Source organism: Ursus maritimus, unplaced genomic scaffold (genome assembly GCF_017311325.1).
Source record: "Ursus maritimus isolate PB19 unplaced genomic scaffold, ASM1731132v1 scaffold_4, whole genome shotgun sequence".
NCBI classification, from domain to species: Eukaryota; Metazoa; Chordata; class Mammalia; order Carnivora; family Ursidae; genus Ursus; species Ursus maritimus.
In genome coordinates, this window is record NW_024426552.1 from 1,743,864 (window position 1) to 1,754,610 (window position 10,747).

At 50.3% G+C, this 10,747-nt stretch overlaps 1 protein-coding gene across 3 annotated transcripts in view; it reads left to right on the forward strand.

Annotated features, from left to right (window-relative positions):
• The window catches only part of UBE2G2 (ubiquitin conjugating enzyme E2 G2), a 37,339-nt gene that overhangs the window by 23,857 nt on the left and 2,735 nt on the right, over positions 1-10,747 (forward strand). For 2 of the 3 annotated variants that reach the window (XM_040621817.1, XM_040621819.1), the window contains exons 4-5: positions 5,166-5,284; positions 8,766-8,906. In XM_040621817.1, the coding sequence (XP_040477751.1) occupies positions 5,166-5,284; positions 8,766-8,906 (260 nt within the window). The remainder of the gene's footprint in view (positions 1-5,165; positions 5,285-8,765; positions 8,907-10,747) is intronic. The other variant, XM_040621818.1, reaches the window with a different exon arrangement.

Consider the following 10,747-nt stretch of genomic DNA (forward strand, 5'->3'; position numbering starts at 1 on the left):
GGTGTGCAGTGGCATCTCTTCGTGGACCTGATTTGGGTTTTCCTGATGACTAATGGTGTTGAGTGTCTTTTTATGGGCTTGTTAGCCATCCATGTATCTCTGGTGAACTTCAGAATTTTTGCCCATTTTTTAATTGGATTGTCATCGTCTTATTGAGTCACAAGAGTTCTTCATATATTTTGGATACAAGTCCTTTATCAGACATGTGATTTTCAGATGTTTTCTTGCAGGCTGTGGCTTTCCTTTTTCGCTTCCTTAATGGAGTCTTTTGAAGCTCAAAGTTTTTTAATTTTGATGAAGTGCAGTTGAGCAGTTTTTTTCTTTTATGGATCATGCTTTTGGTGTCATACAACCCAAGGTTACAGAAGTTTTCTTTTATGTTTTATATTTGTAGCTCTTACATTTACTTTTTACATTTTTGATCCATTTCGGGTTCATTTTGGGTATGCATGCGGTAGGGGTCCAGCTTCATTCATTGGCACCTTTGTCAGAAATCAACTGACCACACATGTAGGGGTTTCTGTCTGGCTCTGAGTTATGTCCCATCGATTTGGGCCTGTCCTTCCCCCACCACCACACAGTCTTGGTTCCCGTGGCTTTATAGGAAGTTTGGAATTGGAAAGTGTGAGCCCTCTCATCTTGTTCTCCTTTCTCAAGATTATTTTGCCTCTCCCTGGTCCCTTGCATTTCCGTCTGAATTTTAGGATCGGCGCGTCAGTGTCTGCAGAGAAGCCGGCGGGCATTTCCGCGGGATGGTGCGGAGCCTCGGGTCGGTTTGAGGACTGCTGCCGCCTCGCGCGGCTTCTCTCTCCACGTCGTTAGGTCTTTTCAAATTCCTGTCAGCAGTGCCACGATAGATTTTTAATTTGAAGAAATCCAGTTTTGTGGATGAAGGTGTGTGAGTTTATGAGCATAGAGACAAGCTTGGAGAGTGACAGTGCTTCCCTGTGTCTGCCTTGGGGAGGCGATTCCGCAGGGGGCAGAGAGGGGAGCACTTCGGTTTTCTTTTATGTACCGCATGTATTTGAGTATTTCGCAACACATATTTTCCTAGTTCAAGTTTGTGTTGTAAAAGTTGTCTGTCAGAACGGACTGTGGAGTTCTTGGAATGACGGACTTATTTGGTATGCGCTAAATACAGGTCAAATACGTTTGATTTAAAGTTTTCAGAGATGCCTGTATCACAGAAAACCCAAAATTAGAGTATGCCTGCAGCCTCCTTTTGGACAGATTCAATCTGAGGAAATTATATGGAAGAAAACCTGTGTCTGCTGCTGCCGTGCTCCCCCGAAGCGGAGGACGCCTGTGCTGTCCTCCTCTGCCCACGGTTCGCAGCCTTGGTTCTGTATATGAGGACGGTCAGGGTGCACAGAGCACAACAAAAGAAGAAAAGTGCAACAGAACAGCTCCCCAGAGACCCTGCCGTGGGGCTGGCTCTGTCCTGGCCGAGCCCGCCTGCTCCTATCCCTGGGCGCTCCCCTCAGTCCCCGTCCCCCGGGCCCTGTGCTGTCTCTCCTGCCAGGCTGTGGGTTCCTGCTGCCCAGGGAGCGCCTGGGGCCCTTGAGCAGCTGGCGCTCCGTCCGTCCTGGCGTGGGTTGAAGCCCAGGGGCTGGAGGGATTACAGGCCAGGAGCTCATGGCAGAGCTGGCGTGCTCAGCCTTCCCGAGCAGCGCAGCACGGGGGCTTGTGTGGGCCACCCCCTGCGTGGTGAGCTGGGGCGCTCCGCTGTGGAGCGGTGATCGCAGGAGGCCGGTGATGCCCGTGCTGACACCAGGCCCCCCTCCTGGCCCGCCTGCTGGGTGCTCTGTGGACTCAGCAGTGCCAGGGTCACGGGGACCCATTCCCTGCAAGTGGAGGCGCTCTCTGAGCAGTGTGCCTTTCTCTTTTATGACTTTGGAGAGTTCATTCCCCCTTAGTAATCCAGTTCGAGTTGAAGTACTAATGAATGGTTTACAGCCTCCATGTCTTAAAACCTTGTCGTATGTGTGTCTGAGACATTTTGTGCATGTGCTGTGACAGACTCGGAAGGGGGACAGCCAGCTTCTGCGCTGCTGCAGCTGGAATGACGTGCGGGCTGTGGGCCGGGAACATGCCTGGCGGGCAGATGGCTTGCTCACACGCAGACACACCCAGGGTGCACAGTAAGTGCTGTGGCCTCCTTGAGGCCTCAGGTATGCAGGCCTGGAGGCTTCTTCTGTTACGTAGACACAGCTTTAGAAGGGAGAAGCGAGGAAGAACGGTTTCTCACTTGAATTTAGTTCCAGCGTTTCTCCAGGTTTCAGGGACTCTGCAAGTGAGCAAGTGGTTTTGGTGGCGTGTGATTGCAGGCGTCCTGCAACTCTGGGCACAGGGTGAGCTAGGCAGTGGACCTTCTCGAAGGGAGAGCACGGCTCATCAGTGGCCAGCTTTAGACCGTGGGTGTTGTCCTCTCGGTATCTGCTCGGCCTGTCATTCGCCAGCGGTCAGCCAGTCAGAGGAGCGGCTTGAAACGTGGTTGCCTTTACAGAGTAGAGCACGGTTGTTACTGTTCCCGTGGATACTCGTCTCAGAGAGTGAGGGTACATACCTCAGAGCCCTGAAATTTTGTAGACCATTAATTTGCTGGCTTTGAAGAATTCATATTTGATTTAGATAAATTTTCCTTTCTTCTTCTTGTACTTTATTTTACCTGAAGATTTTTGAGATGCGGCCTTTAGTGAGAGAGAAGTGAGGCTGTCTAGAGTGTGGCACCAAAGTTCGTCCAAAAATAACACTGATTATATCTCTCAGTCTCGGTTCAGGAGTTGACATGATAGCATTTTCCAGAGTCAGCAGGCACGCCGCTGCATGCATGGGCCCCCTGCGTGCTTGTCCCGGGCAGCAGGGCGTCCTGGAGGAGAAGGAAACCCTCATTTCAGACCAGTAGCAAACTAGGGCATTCGAAAACAGCTTTGATAGTTAAGATGTGGGAGCACTTTAGGAAATGTTTGATCATGCTTCTGAGGCTACGGTTGACCCAGTGGATTTTTTTTTTAATGTTAAAGAAAGCCCTATTATGAGAAACAAAGAACTGTTATCAGAGTGTTGAGCAAATACCATTTGGCTCATTCCAAAACACTGCACAAACTTTTTTTTTCTCTTCTGACTCCAACGTGCCAGAAATACTGAGGCATTATTGGCAAGCATTCCTGACCTACGACAGTGTTGCTTTCAGAGAGAGTGACTTTGTTTGCCCAGCCTTCTGAGCGAGAAGTTTGAACCGTGCTGTACCCCTCACTCCTGCACCAGACCGCTCAGGACCTCGGCTGCGCCCTGTAATCGTTGGCCTTCCCAGCTTTGCTAACAGTGGCGGGAAAGTGGTACTTGCAGACACCTTTCATCAGGGGGCCTGTGGATGACTGATGGGTGGCATTTGTCATCTGCCAGGAGCTCTTCTACTGGAAGAGGCATGGGATGATTATAAGTCTCTCATTCTCGGTCTGTGCTGGGTCTGTGTGCAGAGGAAGAGGTGTCCAGGATGGCCGTTCAGGAAGTGCAGAGCAGGCCTCAGACCACCTCGTCCGGCAGCCAGCTGGTGGTGGTGGCACTGGCTCCCTGTGCCGCCTGCAGCCCCTTCTCTGGCACGGACGCCCGGGCCCTACACTTGTCCCTCTTCATGTGGTTTTCCCTATCCTGGTTTTCTGCCAAGGCTCTGGGTGCTGTTGGGATGCTTACCTCTCCAGCACAAAGTAGCTATTCACTATGGTTTCCCCCCAAAGTAGCAAGGGTGCAGTTTTCAAAATGAAGGTCGGTCTCTTAAATAGGAAAAAAAAAATTGGCTCCCCAAAACACTTCTCGTCTTGTTCTCATTTTGACTGTTTTACTGCAGCCCAGCCCCCTTTCTCCAGGGACGCAGTCCTGGCATCCACTGTGGGTGCCATTGAAAGCCCTGATCGGCTTCACCAAGTTGTAGGAAAGCTCTCTGTTCAGTTTCCTTTTGAAATTTTTGTCTTTCTCCTTTAATTGTGGAGATAAACATTGTTTATACTGTTTGCAAGTTTATATTATTTTGTTGAATCAAAGTAATTTTATTGATTTGAAACATATTTATACTTTGAAAAAATGATTTTTTAAAAATGAAGGTTGTCTTGGAATAAATCTTTATCAGCTGTTTTTTTCCTGTGCCGTATCTGGTTTTCATTTTGAAAGGCGGCCTGTCTCCACTGCTGAGCTGCTTCTGCAGTGGCCTGGGTCTCGGTCTCCTGCTGCAGGTGTTCGAGCTCCTAGTGCACGTCATGGCTTCGAGAGACAGGCCCTTCCAAAGGGGTGGCTCCGCTCACGCACAGACGGTCGTAGCTGCTGCTGTCTGGGAGTCTGTCGTTTCCCGAAGACGTACGTAGGCAGAGACTCTAATGCACATTGGTTAGCGAGGAGTCTTTCTCTCTTGAGCTGGGGGCTCTTCCTCCGCTGCCGTCGTGTCTCGCACGTGGGTCGGGATAGTGTTAATTTACAGGTGTTGTGTTCATGTTTGACAGGACGTAGAAGTGGTTTGGTGTGTTTCTGCCACTCTCCGTGTGATGGGGACGGCAGCCCAGGCAGACAGGCACGCGGGTGCCTGGTGACGGCGTGCTCCGGGAACGTGCTGGCACGGCTCTGATGCGCGTGCACGCGCCTGGCCATCGGCGGGAGCCTAAGTCCGTGGTCACACGGGTGCTCTTCATGTGTCTCGAAGGTTACAAAATCATTTCTTAGGCACATTAAAAATTTAAAGTAGCCTTTGAAATAACCACTCTTAACCCTCATTTAATACAGTAGTGCTGTAACGTGTTCATATGTGTATCTTTATTTTCAAGTGAACGTACAGCATGCATACAGAAGACAAGATCCCGTGGGCCTTACAATGTTGCTAGTAGTTCTTTCCCCTGATCCCATATTCTAGGGAGGCTCTGCCGCCCCACGCTCACCTTTGTTAATGTGAACGCCGTGCCTGTAATGCGGTGTTTGTGCTTGTCCCTGAGTCTTAAACCAGGTTGCAGTGGGACGGTGAGACATTACTTTCTCATTCAGAAAGAAGTACCAGTTCATCCTTATTATTTATATAATCTTTTCATGTGTGTTTATAAAGCAGTAGAAATTTCCTAGCTCCTTGCTACAGTGTGGTGGACATCGAAGAACCCCCTTGAACTTCTCTACTGTCTGTCTCCTAGGGGCCCAGAAGACACCTGCTTTGAGTTTGGTGTCTTTCCTGCCATCCTGAGCTTCCCGCTGGATTACCCATTAAGTCCCCCCAAGATGAGATTTACCTGCGAGATGTTCCATCCCAACAGTAAGTGCTGTGGGCGTGGTTTCGAGCGGGAGGCGGGGGTCGTGCGCAGGTCAGCTGCTGCCGGTGATGCGGCGCATGGAAGGTGTTACCTGAGTGTTGAACTGCAGCACTTAGTCATGGTTATGTTGACATCAGTTGAAAGAGAGCGTAACGTCGACGAGGGAAAAGGCGGACCTGACGCCGCACGCCGTCTGACCTGTCTGCTCCTTCTTCGGGCGGGTCGCACAGAGGCACGAGCGCGGGTGTGTGCAGAGGGTGACGCCAGCCCCGGCCCGTTGTGGTTTCCGACAGTGGGGACCAGTCAGAGCAGTCTGGGTTTCAACAACAGAGAGCTGATCGCTAAGCTGCACTAGACCATATGTTAGGGTACTATATAGGTATTTTAGATGATCTAGAGTAATATTTAGTAATATAGAAAGATAGTCCTGTGTTGAATGAGAAGAGCAGGTTATGTTTAAACACGCTTGTTATAATTTTTTTGAAAAAAAATTCACGTGTAAATGTATATAACCGGAAATGCAGCACAGAAATGTTGGAAGTGATTCTCTTTCAGTAATAGGATCTTTTTTTCTTTTGTAAATCTTTTTTTCTAAAATAAACATGTATTTTAAAGAGGGGGAAATTATATCATCGAATAAATTTACTGGACGTAAGTTGGAAAAGTGTCTAGTAGTAGGAATTGGAATTCCTGAATGGCTGTGGTTTTTATTTCTTCCTTTTACAAGAGGGGATTATAGATATGAGAATTAGTAAGAAAATATGTTATATCTTTAATCATATTTAGGATAATGTTCCTTTTTAAAAATTTTTTGAAAAGATTTTACTTAATTATTTGGCAGATAGAGAGAGAACAAACAGGGGGAGCAGAGGGAGAGGGAGCATGAGTTGGGGGGAGGAGCAGAGGGAGAGGGAGAAGCATGTTCCCCGTTGAGCAGGTAGCCCAATGCGGAACTCGATCCCAGGACCCTGGGATCATGACCTGAGCTGAAGGCAGATACCCAACCGACTGAGCCACCCAGGCACCCCTAGGAATGTTCCTTTTTATAAATGATGATTGCTACTAAAATCATGATCTTAATAGTTGTGGAGAAGGAAAGCAAGTAAGTTACACTGTTCTGTAGAAATGAAATATTTTCTTATTCGAATTGGATTCTTTTCCTCCGCTTTTCTGCATATAAAATAGCTCGAGGCTAATTTAATCCATGAGAGCATTTACAGAACTTTCTGAGCCTTTGACACCCCTTGGCTTACAAATGAAGCCACCTCGCAGTTCTCCCCTCGCTTGCACCTGCCTGAGTACCGCCACGTGGGGGAGGCTTGTCCAGACCCCCCCCGCCCCCACTCCCACCGAGAAGGGTCTCAGGATTGCCCCTGTTGGACTTGGATGGGTGCCCATCATATCGCTGTCGACTTTGGCATGGGTTTAGGATTTTGTCATGCCGAGTTTGAAAATGTTATGGTGGATAGAGTTGATTGAAGAAGTCAACAATTTCAGATCGATTGGCTGTAATATGCAGCTACAAAGAGGATTGTGGGCAATTACGAAATAATGAGGTTGTGTCGGAGATGAACACATTCCTCAGAAGAGCTCCTGTGACGTCGTGTCAGAGAGTGATGTGGCCGCAAACTGATGACTCGATCATGGACCAGAATCGTCTGATGTCCGGATAATCAATACAAGTAGCTTTTAAGTTTGTCCTTAGTGTGTGGATGTGTGTGATTTTTATTTTGTAAAAACTACTTTTGAGAACTACTTAGTAGGTTTACCAGTATCATAAAAATCGGTCAGCTCATAAATACTTTAAAAGAATAACTCAGCACATTTGCTGAGACTTGCTGGCATACAGGGGTGAACAGATAGTAAAAGGCAGGGCCCTGACCATCAAGAGCTCCCCTTCTGAGGGCAGGGGTAGACATGGATGGAAGAATACGGATAAATGTAAAGTCACACCGGGAGGCCCGGGAGGGTGCCCTGTGGAGGCGGTGGCCGAGCCCGCCGTCTGCCGCAAGAGCAGTAGGGGTATCCAGGGATCTGTGAGAGGCCGGGAGGCACTAGCATATGCTGAGGCCCTGTGTGGGGGGTGAAGGGGCCAGACCAGTTCGGGTCGGTCAGTAAGAAGGATTTTGATGTTTGTGCAACGTGGTCTTTGAAGGGTAGAGGACAGATTGCAGGGCTGGGACATCAGCGTGGAGGCTGGGGGAAAGAGAGGCCAGCAGCGTGGAACCAAGACAAGGGAGGGATGGGGGCTGGGAGGGATTAGAGGGAGGCTTGGGGCGGGAAACTGAGGCACCCCATGAGAGAGGAGGGGGCGCGGTCACAGCTGCTTCTCTGTGTTTCGGGGTATGCCCTGTCACCATGTGGGGGTGCCACCAGAGTCGGAAACCTCATGGCAGACGGATTGTCCAGAGCTGTGGGTGTCCAGGTCCCATGTAGGGTGCTACAGATGGGCATACTGACGTCCGTGACAGATTCGCACATGCTTTCCTTCTGCGAGAAGTTGCACAGGTTCTGGGTGGCCAGAGAGCAGAGACCCTGGGGTGGGGGTGGTCAGGGGAACAAGGAACGAGGTACCAGAGGGAGGCCCTTAGAGCCACTCAGGATTCTCAGTGGTCAGGGGGTTCTGAGCTCACGAGCAAAGGGGAATTACCTAAATTTATTCTGAATTGTCTTGTTTCTATTATTATAACTTACTGGCCTTACAGTTTTGTAGTCGAGTCTATCCTGAGTATACACTGAACCACCTGAGAATCTCCCACGTGTAAAAGAGAGAAGTGACAGACGCCTGCAGTGTCCTCGATAGGACTGGTCACACACTATGAATAGAAATGCATCTTTCTTTACCCAAATCGCAGGCATCTGGTTCCTGAGTCTGCGTGGCGGGGGTGGCTTAGGATGGACACACCTGATCTCCAGAGGCACAGATGACCATTGGTCTCTGTTCGAGTGAGTCCCCAGGGAAGTCAGGGCACCATCTTCCTTCTTGATGTCTCAGTAATCCCAGTGGCCTTCATCCTGGCGCTGTGGATATAGATTTTCATAGTCCAGTTCCAGGATTTCATGGTGGAATTAAGAAAATCTCAGAAATCAGCTCTGAAAATTATTGTGAGTAATCCTGGTTACAAGAGCTACTTTGCTGAAATATTTCACTGCCAGGTAACCAATCTTTCATTTATTTAGTGCTTTTAGGTATAGCAGTAAAAAAAAAAAAAAAAAAAAAAAAATCCCTGTGAAGGTGGAGCCATCCGGGTGCCTGGGACCCTGGGACCGGACAGACGGGCCTAGAGCCCAGTCAGTGAGTGAGGGGCCCACCTGGCCATGTGGACCTGAGCCTGGCGCTTGGCACCTCGGGCTCTGCTCCAGCCATGCAAACAGCTGGCTTTCTGTGTACCGCTTACCCCCTTCCCGCGGTGGGGCCCGGCTCAGTGTGGTGTCCCCTGGACCCATTCTCTCGGCTTACCTGCCGTGTTCTGACCCCTGCAGTCTACCCTGATGGCCGAGTCTGCATTTCCATCCTTCACGCTCCGGGCGACGACCCCATGGGCTATGAGAGCAGCGCCGAGAGGTGGAGCCCTGTGCAGAGCGTGGAGAAGATCCTGCTCTCGGTGGTGAGCATGCTGGCAGGTAATGGCCCGTGGCCGCCCTGGCCCTGGTGGAGGGAGCCAGACCGCACGGGGCTGCTTCTCTATCCTCATACGGTCTTTTCTTTATAAGTCATTTCTGTTTGTGGTTGATTTGCATATGCTGTTTTCTGCTTTTTCATTGAATTATTTGTATACGATTTTCCAAGTGTAAGCAGACTTTTCATAATTATGTGTTTTAAAGATGACTCTGGGTTGTGTATATTGTATGTTGACCAGAATGAGCCATACTCTAGTCCTCAGGCATTGCGTCCATGGAGTGTGTGTTTATTGGGGCACCTGCTGTGTCGCAGATGCTGGTCCTGGGGTGTCAAGCTTAGTGTGTCCTAGACCCCAACTTTAAGGCCTGCTTTCTGTGGGGACTTTCCAGATCCACCTGTGGTTGCCAGTCACTGGTACGTCCTGATGGAGAGACCCACCGGGCTGTTGGGATGAGTTTAGAATGTGTAGGAGGTAGCGAGGTAAGGGGGTGGCAGAGGTGTTTGGGCTGAGGCCTCTGGCTCTCCTGGGGGCACTGCCAGCACTAGTTATGGCTCGAGCTGGGGGCAGGGGAGCCCGAGCCTCCCGGGGATGTTAGGCCATGCAGCCGTGCCTTAGCAGGACCGTCCTTGGCGGCAGCGTGCCTGTTGGGCAGGTGTCACGGTGGCCTGGGAGAAAAGGACGTCCAGCAGGCCAGGGATGGCTTCGGGGCCACGAGGACGGGTGCATTTGGGAGACTGCGGCTCGCTGATGTGCACGGTGACTCCTGTGTTTCTGACCTCGGTGCTGGGGTAGAGGGCTGCTGTCTCTGGGGGCAGGAATCCAGAGGGGCCAGGTTGGGAGAAGAGTCTGGTGCAGGAGTGTCTATCCTTGGTGGCTTCTCAGCCGAGGCCAGGTGTGGAAGTGAGGCTGTGAGTTCATGTCCGGATAAGACGGTGGGTGAGGGGCAGGACAAAGGGGATGAGAAAGGGCACGAGGAAGGAGAGGGGTCCTCAAGGAAACGTAGGGAGGAATGATCTAGATGACCAGGAAGGAAAGAAATGGAGGAGAGTTGGAGGAGGGTGGAAAGTGCTGTGGGAGGCCCGGAAGGGGAGGCCTACTGGGCCCTCGGGTACCGAGAAGGCAAGGATGTCCGTGCGTGCGTGTGCCTGAGGGCAGAGGCGCTCACCTCTTCGTCACATGCTGGGGGAGCGCATCAGGTTCGAGAGGTGGTGGGTTGGCTGTCTTCAGATGTCAGCTGTAAATTGTACCATGACAAACAGTTTTGCTATAAATTGTTTTCTTAAAGGGTTTTATTTATTTATTTATCTTTAAAGATTTATTTATTTTAGAGAGTGAGGAGAGGCAGAGGGAGAGAGAGTCCCAAGTTGACTCTTAAAAGGTTTTAATGTAGGGGTGCCTGGGTGGCTCAGTCGGTTGAGCATCCGACTCCTAATCTCATCTCAGGTCTTTTTTTTTTTTAAAGATTTTATTTATTTATGTGACAGAGAGACAGCCAGCGAGAGAGGGAACACAGCAGGGGGAGTGGGAGAGGAAGAAGCAGGCTCCCAGCGGAGGAGCCCGATGTGGGACTCGATCCCGATCCCGGAACGCCAGGATCACGTCCTGAGCCGAAGGCAGACACTTAACGACTGCGCTACCCAGGCGCCCTGTCATCTCGGGTCTTGATCTCAGGGTTGTGAGTTCGAGCCGGGATTGGGCTCCACTCTGGGTGTGGAGTTTGCTTTAAAAAAAAAAAAAAAAAGAAGAAGGTTTTAATGTGTTCCTTACAAACTGCTCTCAAAGTACGTGCCCTCTGTTTTTCCAGCTCTGTCTCCCCCCCCCCCCCCCCCCCCCCCCCCCCCC